This window comes from Anarhichas minor, unplaced genomic scaffold, assembly GCF_050575085.1.
Source record: "Anarhichas minor isolate MPS153535 unplaced genomic scaffold, ASM5057508v1 ptg000058l, whole genome shotgun sequence".
In the NCBI taxonomy this organism is placed as follows: domain Eukaryota; kingdom Metazoa; phylum Chordata; class Actinopteri; order Perciformes; family Anarhichadidae; genus Anarhichas; species Anarhichas minor.
The window spans coordinates 12,137,797-12,156,423 of record NW_027466504.1 but is presented as its reverse complement, the minus strand read 5'-3'; the positions used below and the strand labels follow the sequence as shown (position 1 = coordinate 12,156,423).

Sequence of the window (18,627 nt, the reverse complement as noted above, 5' to 3'; positions counted from 1 at the left end):
TTTTGAATCCCTCAAAGGCTTTTTTTTCAATTAAAGATAATTCTTAGTAAGATATCTATGATATGAACTCAATAGATTGTGGATCAAACATTAAAATCTATGGCACAACAACTTGCCTTAAAGCTAAAGTTTCTTTAAATCAACTACAGTATATAATCTCAGGACCTGCTATGTGTGCCTCACTCCTTGAAATCTGTTCTTACACTTCACACACTTAACCGATATTGACAAAGTCACTCTTGCTGTTGAAACATAACTAAGCCCGTAGGACATGCCAGTACTCAATGTTACATTTGAACTTTGAGACTAGCGTGACACAGTTGTGAAAAACAAAACAGTTTAATGATACGAGTCAAAGATTCATAAAGACCATTTTTGTATACCTGAGACAGATTCAGAAGACATTAAAACAGTTATTCTCTATTTTGTACTATTGGTGTTGCATCTCTCTTTTTTGTCTCAGCCTCTCCTCTTGCAGCGTGATGTCCAAAGCTCTGAGCTGTCTCAAAAAGCCGTGATTGGGAAGGATGCAGCGCCGCTGTCGCACATGCTCAATAGCATCCACCACAGTTAGGCTGTGTTTCATAATCAGGTATGCCAAGACCAGAGCCGCTGACCTGCTCCGACCCATCACACAGTGCACCAGCACCTTGTCTAGAACAAAATGAAGTAAAGATAGATGGCTTCATTAGAAACAGAGATAAGCTTACAGGCTTCTCCTCCGGAGAATAATCTCAATTAAAAGCTTTGATTTCCTCCGGGACTTACTCTGTGGGTGACTGAGGGCCTCGTGGATGAACTGGGTTGTAGAGCAGAAGTACTGGGAGATATTAAAGGTGGGTTTGTCATCAGCCTCCACACCGAAGTACTGGATGTCCACGTCAGTGTAGTAATCAGCACCAGTCAGGACGTTGTTCCACTTTCCCTCTGCTGCATTAAGGACATGTGTGATACCCAGATCCCTCAGGCCAGGCTGCTCCAGAGCTGTTTTCCTGTTTCCGTGTGACACACAGACTCATTCTGAAGCTGTCCTTAGAAGCACAAAGCCATCTCAGAGTGTGTTTACTCACTCATCCCCGATGTAGACGCTGGGCCAGACCTGGTTGACATGTGCATACTGAGCCCCGGTGCTGGTCCACAACAGCTGCTCCAGGTCTAATGTTCCCGGTGTTATGTAGTCACTGTCTGGGTCCACCTGCACCGCTGTGTACGGGTTCCTGCCTCTGGGCTTCACCACACAGGAGGACATAGCTCACCTCTGCTGCCCAGAAAACACACACACACACACACACACACACACACACACACATCCCTGAACTTAATCAAAAGCAAAATGTCTGCACATTGTCATCTGCTGCCCAAGCTGTGAAGATATCAACTCTTAAACAACAGGGATATTTTTATATACTGTCTGAGAGCTGCAACCATCTGTCCGTTAATCGATTAGTATATCTACAGAAAATAAATCTATTTATATATTAATCGTTTTAAGCAATAATGGCAAAAATGCAGTTGTTTCTGCTTCTAAAATGTAAACACCTGCGTTGGTTTTCTTTTTGACATTAAACTGGTTTCTCTCAGTCGGACAAAACAAGACACTGAGAAATCCAGGAAAACAGTGTTGTGATGTTCCAGGACAAACTAATGCTGGCTATGATTATTTCAGGTGTGTGTTCTACTCATGATATTGTCTGTTTAAAGAGTAAAGTACACTGATGGTTTAATAAAGTACTATGGCAGAGAGAAAGTGCTTACCTCCTTCTTATAACTGTTTAAAGCTTTAAATCCGTTCCTTAGCAGGAGCGCAGACCAGCACCTCAACTTTTCCTCAATGGAGATGTGTGAACTGTTTGTGTGTGTGTGTGTGTGTGTGCGTGTGTGCGTGTCAACAGAGACCACCCTCTACAGTAAGCTTGAAGGCTGAACTACAGATCTGGAATGGTAACTGCTCCCTCCGGCTCTGTGTTCAAGATGATATTTTTAGGCAGCTGGGCTACAACACCTGACCTCAATAACGTCACACACACACACACACACACACACACACACACACACACACACACACAAACAGGCCCTTTCTCATAGCCTTCATAATATGATCTGAGTCCTCTAATGTGACAGTGAGCCTGTATGGTAAATAGAAACACTGAATCATGAGAAACGATGAAAACAAGAATAAGTTTAGTAAGAGTGGCATGTTGCTTTATCATCATTGACAGGAATGTCAATAACGTGTGACAGGTGTGAGGAGAGTTATTTCTGGAGACATAAAACTGAAAGCATTCAGTTGTTATATTCTACTGATTGTTGTTGAGGCCGAGATAATAAATGAGACTTCTTCTTGTGACAGATGACAGAGATGGCATTTCCATTTGTCAGACTTGATTGGTGTTACATAAAATGTGGATTCAAATGAAACAGGTGCCTGACAAGGGTGGAAGGGTATGCTCCGTCATGATGTGTCAGCGTAGTCCTCCTCTGTGATCTGCATGCTCTGTGGACTGAGGCTCAGCTCCAACTGCCTCAGCTGCTCCAGAAATCCAGAGTTGGGTCCGATGTCTCGGTTCAGACGCACAGCGACGATGGCCCTCCGCCAACGACTGGCCCTGGCACATCACCAGATACGCAAGTGTTTTTCATTTGCAATTGTTGTTTATTTAGTTGTTCATGTTTTTATTTTGTTTTTTCAAAAGTATGACAGATTTAACAAACCAAAGTTGGCAGAAATATGTTGAATTAATAGTGAAAAAATAAATTATTACAAGAGGACATGATGGAGCGGTTGAACTTTGGCTGTTCTGCAGCTTCAACACCTCAAGGTCACTGTAGAACTTCTGACCTGTGTTGATCTGATGTCGACCTGCTGCCGCATTTAGTATGTGAGTTCCACCCAGAGACGAGAGTGTGGTTTTATCTTGCGCCACAGACCTGCAAACACACACCACTATACAACCTGATTCATTTTAGTGTCCTTTCACAACGATTCAAGCTGCTGGTGGTCATTTTTCAACTCACTCGTCTCCGATGTACAGGTTCCGGCCAGACATGATCGATGGGTGCCACTGGCTTCCTGTCTGTGTGTCTTCCTCCTGGCCTAAGTGACCTCTGTAGCAATAAAGATGAGTGTGTGTCTGTGTGAATATGTTGGTGTGTATGGCTTTGCGTGTGTCTTTACAGTGTTTGGGCCTGTCTTCGCCTCCTCCTCTCCCTCTCCAGGCTCATGTCGAGGCTGCGGAGCTGCAGCAGGAAGCCTGGGTTGGGACCTCAACAATCATCAGGAAGGCCAGCACCAGGGTCGCAGAACGGCTCACGCCCATCAGACAGTGAACAAATACCCGTCCTGGGACAGGGACATTCCCTGTTACCTTCAGCCCCAGATAAGCATTATTATTGCATTGAATTGTACAGGTGTACATAAATCCAATCACACACACTGAGATGATGTAAGTGTGGCCGACTTGCCTCCCATGGCCAGTGCAGCTCCGATGTATCGTGCTGTCGGGTAAAAGAAAGGACTCAGGATGAATTCTATTGCATCATCAGCCTCCACCCCATAATAATCCACTGTCATGTCTCTGTAGAAACGCGGGCCGGTGTTGACGTAGAAATGGGTGTAGGAGCCAGGGTTGGGGGATCGGTGCACTTTAAAACATGTTTAGTCCATTTTGACGAAATGTCCGTAGTCTCATTCCTATGGACAACAACCCTGTGAACTTTAACATTAGCTCACTTGCTTAGTTTCCATGACCACATACTGTTATGTAATACAACACTGCTCTGTACGTGTCTCTATGTTGCCTGCGGCTCTAAAGAAATATGATCACGGCTGGGAATAACATTCACCAGTGACGTGTTAACTTTAGCAGCATGTGTTGTGTTTACATCATAGGCTACTGAGATATTTAGCATGAATCAAACATGAAAGTTATGCTCGTTGCATTGCGTAACAAGAAGAAAAAATAAAAGGCACATTTGGCCTTGGGTATACAGTACTTACGGATAAGTAAGTGTAGGTTCAGCACTCTCTTTGCTCCTTTAGATGACTGTAAAGTACAACAGTGACCGTTAATATAATGTCAGCTACAGGTTGAAAGAAATCTTCAAGCCACATTTCTTTTGTCATCAGTTTGAATTCATTTAAAACTCAATAATTGTCATTATTCTTCATTGCAATCTTTTTTTCAGTCATATTATATTATCCTACTTTGATTCATCATCAGTTGTCATTGTATTTATATGCACCGTGGTTGTAATGAGTCCACATTGAAATCCATTTAGACAGCTGAGATTATTTGCTATCCTTTTGCGAAAATGTAATTCAAATAACTGCAATGTAAAAAATTGCTTTTTGTTTTTTTCAGAATGGTTAGGCAATAGGTGATACAATCGTGGTTTAATTAAAAATAATTAGTGAGTTTTTGATCAGAGAAGACATTGTTACTAAGACATTGTTAAATGATTTGGCTGAAACAAAAAATAACTCTCCCCCTTATTAAGCAAACTGTTATGTTTTGTTAAAAATGTTGCAATGCGCATAGTTTTAAAACATATTTAAAAATAATGTTTACCACTCATTTTATATCCATCCAGCCAGAATATTTCAATGAAATATCATAAGATTTTTTAATTCACAACGACTTGAGTCGCAAAGGCGTATTTACAAAGCTTGGGAATTTAACATTTGAGGTAACATTTGAGAACAGTTTGAATATGGCAACAAACCTCTGAGAAATATGTCGCTTAAATATTTACAGTATTTCACAAAACCGTTGCTGCTGTTCTCAGAAGTTAAACTCGTGCATGAAAAGTAGACAACCTTAGAAATAAATTACAGATATTATACTTTTTGGAGACAGGTCTCGCATTAGGCCTCTGTCTCTTTTTCCATGTCTCTAAAAAATTGAAAGAGTTTAGTGGAGGCGATTGTCAGATGTCAGAGAAGAGGACACAGCCGCCGTTTGAGTGTCAGCTGTTCCTCCAGCTTGAGGAGGAGCGACAGGAAATTCCGGTTGGGATAAATGGCTCGTTTTTGGACGACGTGCCTCAGAGCATCTCTGAGAGGGAGACGCTGCCGCAACATGAAGTAAGCCAGCACCAAAGTGGCCGAACGGCTCATGCCCATGATGCAATGCACCAACACTTTCCCTGTAGAGCAGGATGGAGAATGAGAGAGGAAATAGAACAGCTACATTATAAACGTGTGGGTGTCACATTCATATACTGTACCATCTTTGCTCTTCAGGGCTTTATGTATGAAGTCAGCCGCAGGCTTTAAGTACTGACTGAGATCGAAGTGGTCTGAATCCTCTGCTGGGATGCCAAAGTAAACGCAGGTGTCCCCGTAAAAACTCTGGTCACCGATGCTGCCCTGCTTGTAGTGCGCAGCATTCAGGACATGAGTGATGCCAAGTTTGGGTAATTTCTTTCTATTCTGTGCAACGGCCCTGGAACACACAAAAAAGGAGAATAAAGAGGAAACGTGTCAATGGATGATGTTAAGATGCAGTTACACAGATTCAGCACCAAGCTAATAAAAATGACCAATTTCTATCTTGTAGAGCTCATGACGGTTTCTGCAACAGCCTCTATAAACACAAGACACTCACACATTTCCTATGTACAGGTTGGGCCAGACTTCATCCACTGGCGTGAGCTCCAGTGTGCAGGAATCCAAGATGAGCTCCAGTTCTTTAATAAGCACCAGGTCTTGGTTGCTCCCTGACATTTTCCCCGGACACGGAGAGCTCCTCCAACAGACTGTTTCCACCGTCCCTTCACTACCAGAGTCTGCAGCTCAGTGAGGGACGAGAGCAGGTGGTTGTTTGAATGCCACTTGCCTCTAAAATTAGCTCCCTGTGTTCGGTGAGTTCCCTCTGACTGGATGTAGAGTTATTTAATGTTGCTGTTGCATTGATTGGTCTGTTGACCGATGCCAAAGGAAAAGACAGGGACTTTCTCTGTGGCCACTGAGGTCACATCAGGAAAGGACAAGGGAGGGGAGGGGTGGACACAATTGAGCTGTTTAGTGTATACATGGTACAAATGGAGACAGTCTTGCATGGTGTGAATGAGGACATTGCCTTCGGCAGACTAAGGGAGGACAAGTCTATGGATTTATTACAGGGTTGCTCGTCGCTTTGTTTTATTTAGCCTCATTCGACCCTTCGCCCTGCAGCCTTCGGTCCAGGGCTATAAGCTGTCGCAGGAAGCCTCTGTTTGGGAAAATCCAGCGTTTCTGTTGCACACAGCGTGTAGAGGACAGAAGACTGAGCTGGTGATGAATCATCAGGTAGGCTAGGACCAACGCAGCCGAGCGACTCACACCCACAGCACAGTGCACAAACACCTTCCCTGGACGTCACGAAAGAGACAAAACAAAGATGCTGAAGATGCAGGTAACCCCACAGTAATACTGGAAAACATGTGTGGCAGCTTACGTTACCTCCTGATGCCAAAGCCTGGTGGATGAACTCAGCAGCAGGGTGGAAAAAAGGTGAAAGGTCAAATGTTGGCAGGTCGTTGGCTGGGACGCCGTAGTATCTCACCGTGGTTCCATAAAAGTCATCACTGCCCTTACAGCACAGCTTTCCGTGCACTGCGTTCAGCACATGAGTGATGCCCAGCTGCCAGAGCCCCAGCCTGTCATGAGACATAACCCTGACACAAATACCACATTTGATGCACAATTCAGATGCATATTGATGAACCTAAATAAGGCTCGGGATACTCACATGTCCCCCAGATACAGGTTGGGCCACACCTCATCTCTGTGGCGACAGGAGCGGGGAGCTGAATGCAAAACCTCCTCCAGCTCCTGGAGAGACGGAGTCGTCCACGTCCTCTTTGAGTCCTCTGTCGCACATGAGCACTCTTCCTCCTCTTCTGGGTCTGTGTTGCTGGCGGTTCTCTGCTCAGAGTCTCGTCCGTCACATCTCACCTCAGAGACCAGTTGTGTGTCTGTCATTCCCAAGTTTAAATGGTGTAAAACCACTGTTATTTCCTTGCTGCTGTCTGTTGCCTTTGCTTTGGCTGCTGCAGCCTCTGACTGTCATAAACAGGTGGTGCAGTTTGTCACAGACTCACAGTCAAACTGGTAGAAATGTGGTTGTAATTACATTACTGCTTTGAAAACCACTGTTTGTGTTTGTGCTGTCAAATTCAAACCAATTAGTCCATTTAATCCACCTTTTTTTTTTTTTAAATGCAGAGAAACATAATTTGTGAACTGATCCGAGTTTTACCCAAACATGGCCAGCAGGTGTCAGTGTGCTTTCAGCAGCCCCGCATGAGCTCGGCAGCTCTTCTTTACTGGTGTTGTTTATGATTGTCTCTTCCTGTTTGGTGTTTCTTAGTTGTCAGAAGCATGTTGGCCATGAAATACCCCCAGAGAGACAGCTCATCTACACCCTCTGCCAGCACAGTGACAGTGGATTGATGGTAAGAGAGGCGACTATCATCTTTTAAAGTTAGTTTGAAACTACTACATGTACTTCCTGTGACTTGTTTGTTCTCATTTGTGCCTTTGCTTTTTGTTCGAGCATAGAAAGTAGTGTTTAAACTTTTCCACACCAACATAGAGATGTGACTGAATTGCTTAATCTCATGGTGAAATGTAGCAGTCTGGTGTGTCTTTGTGGTGCTGTGGTCAACAGACTATGAGCCCTTTGTCAAATTGTCTCTCTCTCTCACACACACACACACACACACACACACACACACTGAAGGTCTTTCTCTCTCACAGCTGTGTGTCACTGCTCACTGGCTCACACTGTAAGCCAGCTAAACAAGCTGACATGGCACTTATGAATCCCCAAGTAAAGCCTCGGGCGGAGAAGCTGCAGGATGTTGCCAGTAAAATCTAAATGTCAGTTAAAAATAACTTATTTCTCTGTGAGGGAACACAGCAGCAGCTACCCAGGTGAGTTGCTTTAGGCTTCAGACATAAGTATGTGACGTTGATCAGCGGATTAGCTGAATTTGACTGCCCATCCCTCGCTCGCAGTCAGCCACTGTATGATCTGCATTATTGAGGGTATACAACTAACTTAAGTTGGTGTGATGATCTTTGGGAAGTTACTGAGAAAATCTCATTTCCTGCTGCTTATGAAACCGTGTGTTGCAATCAATAGTGTGATGTCATATTATGTGTGACTGTTACTTTAAAGGTGACACTCCCTAGAAAATATGAGTAATGTGTGAAACATTCATTGACAATTCATCTCACATACATTCAAGTAAGTTACAGTAAACAAGTGTTTCACTTAACTCGTATCGAAACCTTTAAGACTAGAATAAAGTGTTTGACGATATTTCAGCTGATGTTTTTTGGTCTTGTATCGCAAAACTGACAATGTTTTGAATCAAGCTGAAGCAGTTGATCAGTTTAGCAGATTAACAGATAATTGTTGAAGTCGTTTTTTCATTTGATGGTTCAAGCTTTTGAAATATGAGGATTATGGCTGCAAATAACCATTATTTTCTTTATCGATAAATTTTTTCACTCGGTGATTAATCAGTTTACAACAAATTCTCACACTAGAAAAGCTGAAGTCATCAAATATTTGACTTTTTTGCTTGAATAAATTTTTTTTTGTTCCAGCTTTAGTGAAGATTAGCTGCTTTTCTTGTTTTACTTTACAGTATAATTGATGTTTTGGGGTTTCGGACTGTTGGTTTGACAAAAAAATGCAGCTTTGGGATGTGAATTTATCACAAGATCAAACATATAATCGTTTTATATTTAATAATCATTAGTTGCAGCCCTAATATTTGAGTAGTTTCCAGATCCAGTAAGTCATCACAGAGGAGACCTAGTCTGTAATTCTGCTTACACAATTACTGTAACTGTTTAGATGACCAGCTGTAAAAGTACTGGCTTTCATCATAGTAGTATTCTTTGATAAGTGCAGCACCTCCCTACAAACCAAGGGCTGTCTCGTGTATTACTGATAGCTGAAAGCTGCTTACTTGGATGATTTTAAGTCTGTGTGTCAGCATGTAGACTATCGCTCACGTTCAACAGTTGAGAGTCGTGTTGGAGACCTTTGGAGCAGTCGGGAGGACACGGTGACCAGAACTGTGGTGAGCTTATCAGAGGGTCAAAGGGCGAAAACGAGGAAAAGAAGAGTGTTTGATTAGTACCTTTAGTCTGTCTGTGGGAGAGGAACTCTGTTTTGTGGATGGTTCGTGACTCTCTGCTTTTCTAATAGTATTATTATTATTATGAAATATCACTTATGGAACAGAGTTCACACTCGGGATGGGTTGAATTCCTGTTAGTTTGTCTTGGTTTGAGCCTGCTTCATTTGGATCAGGGTGTCATACTTCTACTGAAAGCCACTGCTTTGCAGATCACAGACCTGAACACAGATGCCGGGTCAGTCAAGTCAAATAAGTGCTCAAACGAGCAAGCTTGAACAACAGACGCTTGCAGCTTGTGCTTGAAAAATCACTAAAATTATTGATTGATTATCAGAATTGCAGATAAATTTCAACTAATCCTTTCGTCTCTAATATATTGCAGATTTTATAACTTTTGGACTGTTTGATGAAGACATCATTTTGGGCCTTTTTATAAAACAAGACATTTGAAGATGTCATCTTTGGAAAAATGTGATTGATTTGATATTCTCTGACTTTTAATAGACCAGACAAAGAATTGATTAATTGAGTCGTGGCCCTAACTCATTAATTCAAAGGGTAAATTGTCGTGATCAAAAGAATGCAAATTGAATATAAATGTAAATTACTTTCAGACAGTTTTTCATCCAAACATTAGACTGGCAGTGACACAGACAGCGAAATCAAGAGGTGAAAACGAAGTGGTGCTCCTTCATCAGATTGATTTATCTTCCTACATGACCTAACACTGTACATGTCTGTTCCTGCAGTGGCATGGCAACATCAGAGGACAGCGTGAGCTCCTGGAGCTGTAAGCAGGTGGCCCGGTGGCTGCAGGTGGAAGGTTTCGGGGAGTATGTGGAGTTATTGTGCGAGCAGCACCGCCTGGACGGCCCCAGCCTGCTGGCTCTGACTGAGGCCGACCTGCGCGGGCCTCCGCTGGGCCTCTCTGTGCTTGGAGACATCAAGAGGCTGATCATAGCCCTCTGTCGGCTCCAGAGACAGAACCAGACCCAGCTGGAGGAGCTGGGTCTCCCCGCTGGGCTCTCGCTGGGGGCCACAGGGGGCGAGTGGAGCTGTGACGGAGACGACAGGAGGTACAACGGAGGTAATCGCTTGAGTAACGGGACTGAGCTGAGGTTGAGGAATGGCGACAGATCTGGATACGATTCTGTGTGTCATACACACTCCAACGGGAGGTATAGGCGGCACCTGGCTGGCAGATTGGACCCAGAGGTGTGGAAGACAATCATCAGTTCCATATATGTCTTTTTTGTGTTTGGATTCACTTCTTTTGTCATGGTCATCGTACATGAGCGTGTCCCGGACATGAGGACGTACCCACCGCTGCCTGATATATTTCTGGACAGGTATAAATGCATGCTGAACAGACTCCATAGTTCATTTACACTCGTACTCTCCTGCACTCATATCTAATCTGCACACTGACACATGTGTTTTTGTACTCTTGACAGTGTTCCCAGAATCCCTTGGGCTTTTGCAATGGCTGAAGCCTGTGGCCTCATCCTGTGTTACATGTGTCTGCTGGTCCTGCTCCTCCACAAACACAGGTAGTCCAACCGTTCCAGCTCTTCCCGTCGCTGATGCACTCTGCACACATCACCGCTAAAATACACGGACCATCTGAATGCATGCAGGTTAAGAAGTGCTGTGCAAGGAACGCTTTGTGAATGTTTGTCTCTATTTCAGGTCCATTATCTTCAGACGGTTGTGCTCTTTGATGGGAACTGTGTTTTTGCTTCGTTGTTGCACCATGTTTGTCACCTCGCTCTCTGTTCCTGGGCAGCACCTGAAGTGTGCCAGCAAGGTGGGAAGCACTCGTGAGAATATTTGCTAGTTTCCCAGTAAATTCTTGTTGCTATTGGCAATGTTGCAGTTTATTCTTGACTCGGCATTCCCGCTGTGATAACTGATGAACAGCTGCCAGTGTGATTCACAGCGTGACTGATAACTGTTGTTTTGTTTTTTTTGTTCCCCAGACGTACGGTGATTCCTGGGGAAAGATCCAGAGGGCGCTGCTGATCTGGAGTGGAGGTGGGATGACGCTGACGGGCGTCCAAACGTGTGGAGACTACATGTTCAGTGGACACACTGTTGTCATCACATTGCTCAACTTTTTTGTGACTGAATGTGAGTGTAAACTCTTTTGTTTTCCTTCAAAATGTTTGACTTTAGAGTATTTCAGTTCAATTAAATTAAATTTTATTCGCATAGCCCAATATCACAAATCACAAATTTGCCTCAGAGGACTTTACAGTTTGTACGACATACGACATCCTCTGTCTTTTCTTAATGTCAACTAATCCCATGAAGATCAAAACAAATAATGTTTCAGTCCTTCTCTCACTACTTTCTAACTTCCTTTTTTTGTCCGTGACTCTCAGATCCAAGCCCACTGGTTCTGTATTGGAAGGACGCTTTAAGAATTGGTCACACATTTTTTTCAAAAAAGGCTCAGTCATTTCCATAAACAGCTGGGCACTGTAGTGTTTAGTAAGCATTTCTCAAACAGGAGTAAATAGTGTGTTTATTGGGGACTATTTTCAGAATAAAGGTACCTTTACAGTAGCACAGTGATCGACTCAAAATAGACAGTACCCATGTTCATTATAATGCAGGAACATGTCACCCAGTGCAACAATGTGGCTCACTGATGTGTTTTTAATAGGTTTTGGACGACACAAAGGAATAAGCTTTGAATACCCTGGGTACTGTTATATTTAGTGAGTAAATTGTGCGTTTGTTGGGGACTACTTTCAGCCATGGATTACTACGCATTTGCTGTGCAAGTCAGTATTTACAGCAGGAGGATGGTGTAGATGAGATTGTTTCAACATAACTTACAGTGCTTGTGTTCAGCTTCCATGTTTATGCGACATCAAGCTTTTGCTGACGATAAGAAAAATGTACACATCTGTATATTTATCCTTAAATGATTCCTGTCAATTGCAGACACTCCACGAACCTGGAATCTGATTCACACCATCTCCTGGGTGTTAAACCTGTTTGGGATTTTCTTCATCCTGGCGGCTCACGAGCACTACTCCATTGACGTGTTCATCGCCTTCTACATCACCACTCGCCTCTTCCTCTACTACCACACATTGGCCAACACACGGGCCTTCCAGCAGAGCCGGAGGGCGCGCATTTGGTTCCCCATGTTCTCCTTCTTTGAGTGCAATGTGAACGGGCCGGTCCCCAACCAGTATCACTGGCCCTTCAACAAACCTGCCTTCATGAAATCTCTGATTGGATAGACGAAGCTGCAACGTACATGGACTGTACTACTAACGACTGAATGAGAAACTGTACTTGAGATGCTGCTTCTTATCTCTGGATGGTTATAAGTTTATTACGTGGGAGTTTTTTTCCCCTTATTTGTATAAATGGACGATTTTTTTTTTTGTTAACTAATTCCGAAAGTTATATGACTCAGTGTATTTCCCCAAAATGTTGAACAATTCCTTTGAATTAAATTTTACAGTTCCACCTTCAGAAACAAGAAATGGGGCACAGGTGCGGATCATTTTCTTGTAGATTTATTTGCCTTTGATTAATAATTTCCGTTGTTCATGTTCCACTTTGGAGGTGTTTAAGTTTCCCTGGTTTGGGTTGTTAGTCTCCCTCAACATCTGCAGTAGAAAACTGATACGGCTTCACACAGCTGCAATGAAGTTTGATGCTGTAGTTTTGCTGCAAAGAGATTCAACACCTGGTTGAGTAACTACTAACAAAAGAGGCAGTTATTTCTTTTGATGTGCAAGTGGAAAAGCACTTCCTGCTCTCTGCTGAAAGAGCGCTGTTTTATTCACTCTTTCTTTCTTTCATTTGCACTTTATAAGGTGAACTCTACAGCTTTGTTTTGTTTGATGTCGTCACCATTGGGATAGTGTAGCTCCCTACATGTACTCAACCAAATATCAAAACACTTATTGTAATGTTCACTTTTGTCATTCAGCCCTTAGTATAACTATGTTTTTATCCTAATTTGATGCTGTGTTGTGTTTTTTTAACTAATCGTTAAATATAAAATGAGTAAAGAAATGTGTACAGATGGATTTTGTTGAAGCTTTGTTGTCCACAGTTTTCCTCTGTTGCACAGTATAAACTGGCTTTTTGGATAACAAAAGTTCCAAAGTATATTGTTTACTACGGCATGGTTGCTCCAAACTAAATCTTTTTAATAATTGTTTACAATGCGTGGCTTTATTTGCAATGCAAGTGATCTATCGCTGCCTTTTGGCTCAGCAGTAAAGGTTTACAGATAAGTTTACAGACTGTTTTTATATTTGAGACTGTTTTCTTGGTTGCTTTTTCAATAATGTAATTATTTTTGCATTTGTTGAATAAAGTCAATTAAAAATATTATTAGAAAAATCCAGACTTTATTTTTGTAAAACTCAACACAGTATCTATGGGTGGAAGGGATTCAGTGAGGTGTGCCCTTAATATCAACATGCTTCTCTTACCCACCTTAAAACAAATAGTTGGTAACAGTCACACTGCTATTCAAATATTATCAATAAAGATATGCAGGGGTGCACATAAAGCCTCAATTAGAGAGTTCTCACTCAGATCAGCTTCCTGTTCACCGGCTCACATCACATCTGAGGATGGTATGTAATTTACACCTTACAATTAGGGAAGCTATGAAAATGTATTATTCATTTCAGGTCTTGTATTGTGGTTTAACTTTTTTTTTTTATTAAAAGAATGCTGTACAGATGTAAATATTGATAGCTATATTTTACGGCCAATAATTCATTCAAATTGGAGTGCACAGTTGACCTTTACGGTTACCTAGTCCTGCAGGATTCAATTTGAATCCCACTGGTAAAAGATAAATCAGCAAGTAAAGTCAGATATGGTGATTACTCTTCACATAATGATTACATACTTGTGAATACTGAAGATAAAGTACAAATAATTGATGTGATCTAAAATACTTTCTTCTTTTTTTTACAAATCTATCTTGTGCAGACTAAATGACCAATCTATTTTTTACACACAGTATGTTGCAGACATGTGTTTTGCATTCAAATTTATACATAAAAGTGCCTTTTGTATAATTCTGAATAATTTGTAACGGTGGCAAATCCCTTAGATACGTATATATGCAAATAGCTACTATCCTAAAAGCTACTGACTCAAACATTTATTTTCCCTTTTAGGGTTTTTACATAAAAACTCTTTCACATAAAATGATTGGCTGTTGTTTGTTTGACCACTGTCAAACAGAGGCATGAACAAAAGCTACTCATTTATTTTCAATTTTTAGGAGATCTTAAAAGGATGACAAAGAAGTGCATACATGCACTGCAGAGCCTATAACAGGTAGCATGTTTACAGACGTCTTTTATTTCACCCTTTCAGGCTTCTCTCCGTGTTTTTGTTTGTCTGCTGGGACTGGTTGTCCTTTGCCACTCTCAATGCTTCTTCCAGGAGTTGGTGCTGAAAGATCTGAACAACCCTCCAAAAGGTGTGTCGACATGATAACATTTGGAAGAGACACAATGCAAACAACAGTGTGGCAGCATCAACCAGCTGTTGTGTGTTTGCTCAACACCTGTCAGCTGACTCAACACTTATCATAAAAACCACACCTGTGCATTCATTGATTCACACACAATAAGTCACTACACAACTTTATCAGAGCCCGATAAGTGGCTGAACAGCTCCTATTAACTGCGTTTTTTCTTTCTTTACATATAGGGTGTGTGGACATGGACGGAAAGCAGCATGATTTTGGCTCTGAATGGGACAGAGACTGCATGGCGTGCTCTTGTACAACCCAGGGCTTGAGCTGCTGTAGCAAGTAAGATTTACATGCTTTGATTTAATACATTACACCTTTCATTTTCAAGCAATCCTCTAGTGGACTGTATGGAGATTATTGGGGCAGAGAGGGGGGGGCTAAACCTTATGTCCATGATATGTCTATTATTCTTAAACCAACACTTGTCACACATGATAACAAATGAAAGATGTGTGTATATGCTGTGTTCCACCAAACTGGCATATAAGTCCTATTAGCTGCTAGTTGATTGTCATATGCAGAGGACGGCAATCAGTTGTTAGTTGCCCTCTGCAAGTGCAGCTTTCTGAGCCATTTCTTGCAAAGAAAGTCTGAAATATAACACAACTTTGTAGTAAAAAAAGAAGACACAATCCCCTGCTCTCAAACAGAAAAACGTCTCCCCTAATAAATTCTGTATAGTTTTTTGTGCAAAACCATTTTAACAAGACAGTAATAAGAAAGTAAGAAGGTAATATTCTGTTTTTTTGTCCCTCAAGGATCCCAGATGCATCCACAGTAGATATTCCTGATGAATGCGAGCTGGTTGTAAATAAGGAGACCTGCTCTGCCAAGGTGTTGTTGAAGTCAGACATGACAAAAGAGTGTACCCCAATGTGAACTCACCTCAAATTTACCTCTACATGTTTGTGAAAACAGAAGTCCAAACTTGTCAGCGGTCTTTGTTATGATTCATATCAACTATTTTAGGGTGTGTACATAAACCCTAAATCACCATTAAACACAGACTAATCAATCTTTGTCTTGCTTGTCATGTTTTGAAGGCTTTTGACAATAAAGATAAAACCTAAAAAACTTGACTCTGTTTTTTCTTGCCTGCTTTCTGTCTCTGTAACAGCACCTACAGCAGGTGTCATTTTCGGCATGTAATTGAATAAAACCACCACTGTGTGACAGCAGAGCCCAATGCTCAGACGGTCTCTGGCACCCAAAGGTCTCTTACAGCCCGACTCTAGTGGAGCAACAGCCGCCTGTTGTCTCTGACAGAAACGTTGTGGCGGGTGTGATGCTCAGCGCCTTCTCCAACTCTCATCTCTGTGGATTCACATCTGTCCAGAGCGTCGCTTCCTCTGTCATCTTGGCATCACAGACACTCCGTCAGCGAACCCATCACGTGAGTGCTCTATTTTTGACAGATAGTAATGATCTATAACGCACAATAATGATCTTTGTCAGTGTCTTTTTTTAGTTAGATTAGATCAATTATAAAATCAATGCTACAGTATGTTGTTAAAGCTACAGTCCGCTTGCAGCTTTTTGTCCACAGATATGCATGTATACTGTATTCCTGCATATGTTTTTGAATGATGCATTGAAACAATAGCAACCTGCAGAACATTTTTTCTGAGAATATGCATCCAATTTCAGCAGGTAAACTGAAAAAGAAAAACATACATATAATATATGTTAATGCAGTCATGTTTAATGTACCTTGTGGAAAGCCCGTCTCCTGACAGCATTCATAATGATAATGTCTTGGGAGCTATCACCCACTGTTGCTGGCACATAATGAGGCTCGGGTCATCATTTCAGGTGGGGAACACAACACCGGCTGTTATGCTGATCCTCCACTCGCAGGAAGCAAGAAAATTGTTTCTGAATAGTTTCATCAACTGGGTGTGTTGGATATGACTGCAAAAATGAATTTACAACCAAGGGATTCCAGTAAGTGGTAATATTCACTGGTGGTCGGGTGTAAAGCTGTAATAAAAAGGGAAAATATGTTTTTGAGAAATCACACTATAAAAACAGTAATCTTTTAAGATACACATATTATAGGAATTTTGCACAGTGACTATGATATACGTGACTATGCATTTAGAGGTTAGGCTTTCTCTTTGATTTCCTTTCAAGCACATACGTGCAGGCTGTCTCCTTGTGATTTCTATTTTCCCACATATTTATTTATAGTATAATTGTCTAATTCATGACAAGCAAATCCTCTTGTCACACCCTCCAGGATTGCTCAAATTGGATCTACAGTACAGACCTTGAAATTAGGTCACGAAGTTTCCAAATCTAAAAGGAAACTTGTATGAAATGCAGTGGTGCAGTCACAAAAAGACCATCTTAACATGCCATGGCATTGCTACAGAGAATATTTGATGGATAAAGAATAAGTGAAATTGTCATGCAGTGTGACGAAATGCTTTATCAAGAAACTACGACAAAGACAAAAATATTGACAATGTAGGTTCGTAAATGAAAATGCATTAGTGCACAGCACGACTGCTCTCAGAAAAATACAGAAGACAGAATCAATGTGAGCCTGGTTCAAGAAAAAATGACAGTCAGCTGCAGTCTCTCTGCACTGTCATTATTTTCTCTGAGATGGAGGACACTTCGCTGAGGCGGAAAAGAAGAATATGATGGACAGAGCAGAGCGGTGCCAGGTCATGGTGTTCCTTGTCCTGCAGAGATTGTGTTTCGGAAAGGGGACAATAATGATAACACAGCTACTTTTTGGATGTGCGTCCCAGTGTCACATCATTGCAACATGTTCAGGTTCATATTTGCCTACTAATGGGACAGTTCTCCTTTTTCTCCTGCTGGTGTTCATGATTCCTCTGCTCTGTTGCAGCTGTTTTGTTACATCTGGTTACCGGTGACATTGCACTTGCCTTTCCACCATGAACAAAGGGTGATCAATGCTGTACCACCCTGCCTGCAGCTCACTCAACACACTGACAGAGTTGGTTAGTAATGATGCAGTGTGAAGTGACTGATAGCTAAGTGTGTGTGTGCCGTTAATGGAAAATGACAGGCTCATTTTCTTCGCGATGCTGGTTTTCACAGCACATGGCAGAGGTTTCAGGGGAGAGAGCTGGAATCCATTTTTAGGATTCTGACAACGTGACATACCACATCATTTATTGTGTACGTAATAAATAGAAGTCTCTGCTCCAACGTATGCATAGTAATTTTTTTGTCATTAAGCTATTATGCTCAGACTTGAAACCTGACTGGAGGGTTCATTTGTGGGAGGAGAGCTGACAAGTCTGAGATCTTAAGATCGGTAAAGAAGAGAAAGAGAGTGATTATTAAGACCAAGGACTGGAACTACTCTGTGCAACTGCAGTAGTACAAAATACTAAAACTAAAGCGGAAAAAATAACCTTGTGTACATGACGATCACATTTGGCAAATTATAAACTGTGTAAACAGTTTAAGTGCTTCATAATATAAACCTCATAATGGTGAGTAACATTTTTACAAGTGTATTTTGTGGAAAATTAACTCAAAAAAACACGTAGCACAAATGTTGATAGTTTTTTTGGCATTGAAGGTAGTTTTTGCAGTATTGGACACATCAACATTTTTTATAAGTGATGACCTGATGATGGCCCTTAAGACAGAGAAGTCATATCAATTCGTCCACCGGGAACAGTGAATTACTAATATAATACAATTTCATGGCAATCCATTTAACAGCTGTTCAGACAAACTGACATTGTCCTCCAAACCAGCCATGTCACCGGTATGGCTAAAGATAGAAGATAAGGGCATGCTTTAAATTGCATCTTTCCCAAACTCCTCAGCCACAGGATCCACTTCTTGCCTTTCTTTCTCTCTCTGCTTCTCTCAGAACAACAGTATCACTTCCACATGAACACACCTTTTGACTTATAAGAGGGATTGCTGTGCAAGTGATCACTGTTTTTTTCTTCCTG

General features: G+C 41.7%; 5 protein-coding genes and 1 pseudogene across 10 annotated transcripts; 2 read left to right on the top strand and 4 right to left on the bottom strand.

Moving 5' to 3' along the window:
- Window positions 1–181: 181 nt before the first annotated feature.
- On the bottom strand, window positions 182–1,249 carry LOC142932977 (dual specificity phosphatase 29). Its single transcript, XM_076077107.1, has 3 exons — window positions 1,071–1,249; window positions 769–992; window positions 182–654 (listed from the first exon to the last, which is right to left on the bottom strand). Exons 1-3 carry the CDS (start codon window positions 1,247–1,249, stop codon window positions 431–433), a joined length of 627 nt encoding a protein of 208 aa, XP_075933222.1. The 3' UTR covers window positions 182–430.
- A 1,203-nt stretch (window positions 1,250–2,452) lies between these two features.
- Window positions 2,453–3,078, bottom strand: LOC142933193 (dual specificity protein phosphatase 13B-like; annotated as a pseudogene).
- A 93-nt stretch (window positions 3,079–3,171) lies between these two features.
- LOC142933192 (dual specificity protein phosphatase 13A) lies at window positions 3,172–5,725 on the bottom strand. Its single transcript, XM_076077331.1, is given in 6 exon segments — window positions 3,172–3,263; window positions 3,266–3,340; window positions 3,463–3,642; window positions 4,942–5,145; window positions 5,227–5,444; window positions 5,607–5,725. Coding segments are annotated over 6 exon segments (888 nt in total).
- Window positions 5,726–6,142: 417 nt separating this feature from the next.
- Window positions 6,143–7,052, bottom strand: LOC142932975 (dual specificity protein phosphatase 13A-like). The gene is given in 4 exon segments (XM_076077106.1): window positions 6,143–6,351; window positions 6,443–6,657; window positions 6,732–6,991; window positions 6,993–7,052. Coding segments are annotated over 4 exon segments (744 nt in total).
- Window positions 7,053–7,305: 253 nt separating this feature from the next.
- Window positions 7,306–13,866, top strand: LOC142932971 (sphingomyelin synthase-related protein 1-like). Of its 6 annotated transcripts, none has more exons than XM_076077091.1 (7): window positions 7,353–7,437; window positions 9,023–9,081; window positions 9,891–10,490; window positions 10,596–10,691; window positions 10,831–10,948; window positions 11,121–11,271; window positions 12,094–13,866. In XM_076077091.1, exons 3-7 carry the CDS (start codon window positions 9,895–9,897, stop codon window positions 12,396–12,398), a joined length of 1,266 nt encoding a protein of 421 aa, XP_075933206.1. In that variant the 5' UTR covers window positions 7,353–7,437; window positions 9,023–9,081; window positions 9,891–9,894; the 3' UTR covers window positions 12,399–13,866. The 6 variants fall into 6 exon arrangements, with proteins under 6 accessions (XP_075933204.1, XP_075933206.1, XP_075933209.1 ...); XM_076077095.1 differs by lacking the exon at window positions 7,353–7,437 and adding an exon at window positions 9,756–9,810 and having other exon boundaries at window positions 9,039–9,081; XM_076077089.1 differs by lacking the exon at window positions 9,023–9,081 and having other exon boundaries at window positions 7,306–7,437.
- Window positions 13,867–14,472: 606 nt separating this feature from the next.
- Window positions 14,473–15,574, top strand: LOC142933190 (beta-microseminoprotein-like; the record flags this gene model as incomplete). The annotated part of the gene is made up of 3 exons (XM_076077330.1): window positions 14,473–14,620; window positions 14,854–14,956; window positions 15,436–15,574. Coding segments are annotated over 3 exons (372 nt in total), but the record flags the coding sequence as incomplete, so codon positions are not given.
- Between the last annotated feature and the right edge of the window lie 3,053 nt (window positions 15,575–18,627).

Bases quoted from the DNA above. Each gene is read 5' to 3' on its own strand.
- LOC142932977 (XM_076077107.1), bottom strand. From the start codon at position 1,249: ATGTCCTCCTGTGTGGTGAAGCCCAGAGGCAGGAACCCGTACACAGCG. The intron at 993-1,070 runs GTGAGTAAACAC...ACACGGAAACAG, and splicing joins AGCGTCTACATCGGGGATGA to GAAAACAGCTCTGGAGCAGC. The intron at 655-768 runs GTAAGTCCCGGA...ATTTTGTTCTAG, and splicing joins GGCCCTCAGTCACCCACAGA to ACAAGGTGCTGGTGCACTGT.
- LOC142932971 (XM_076077089.1), top strand. From the start codon at position 9,895: ATGGCAACATCAGAGGACAGCGTGAGCTCCTGGAGCTGTAAGCAGGTG. The intron at 10,491-10,595 runs GTATAAATGCAT...TACTCTTGACAG, and splicing joins CCTGATATATTTCTGGACAG to TGTTCCCAGAATCCCTTGGG. The intron at 10,949-11,120 runs GTGGGAAGCACT...TTTGTTCCCCAG, and splicing joins ACCTGAAGTGTGCCAGCAAG to ACGTACGGTGATTCCTGGGG.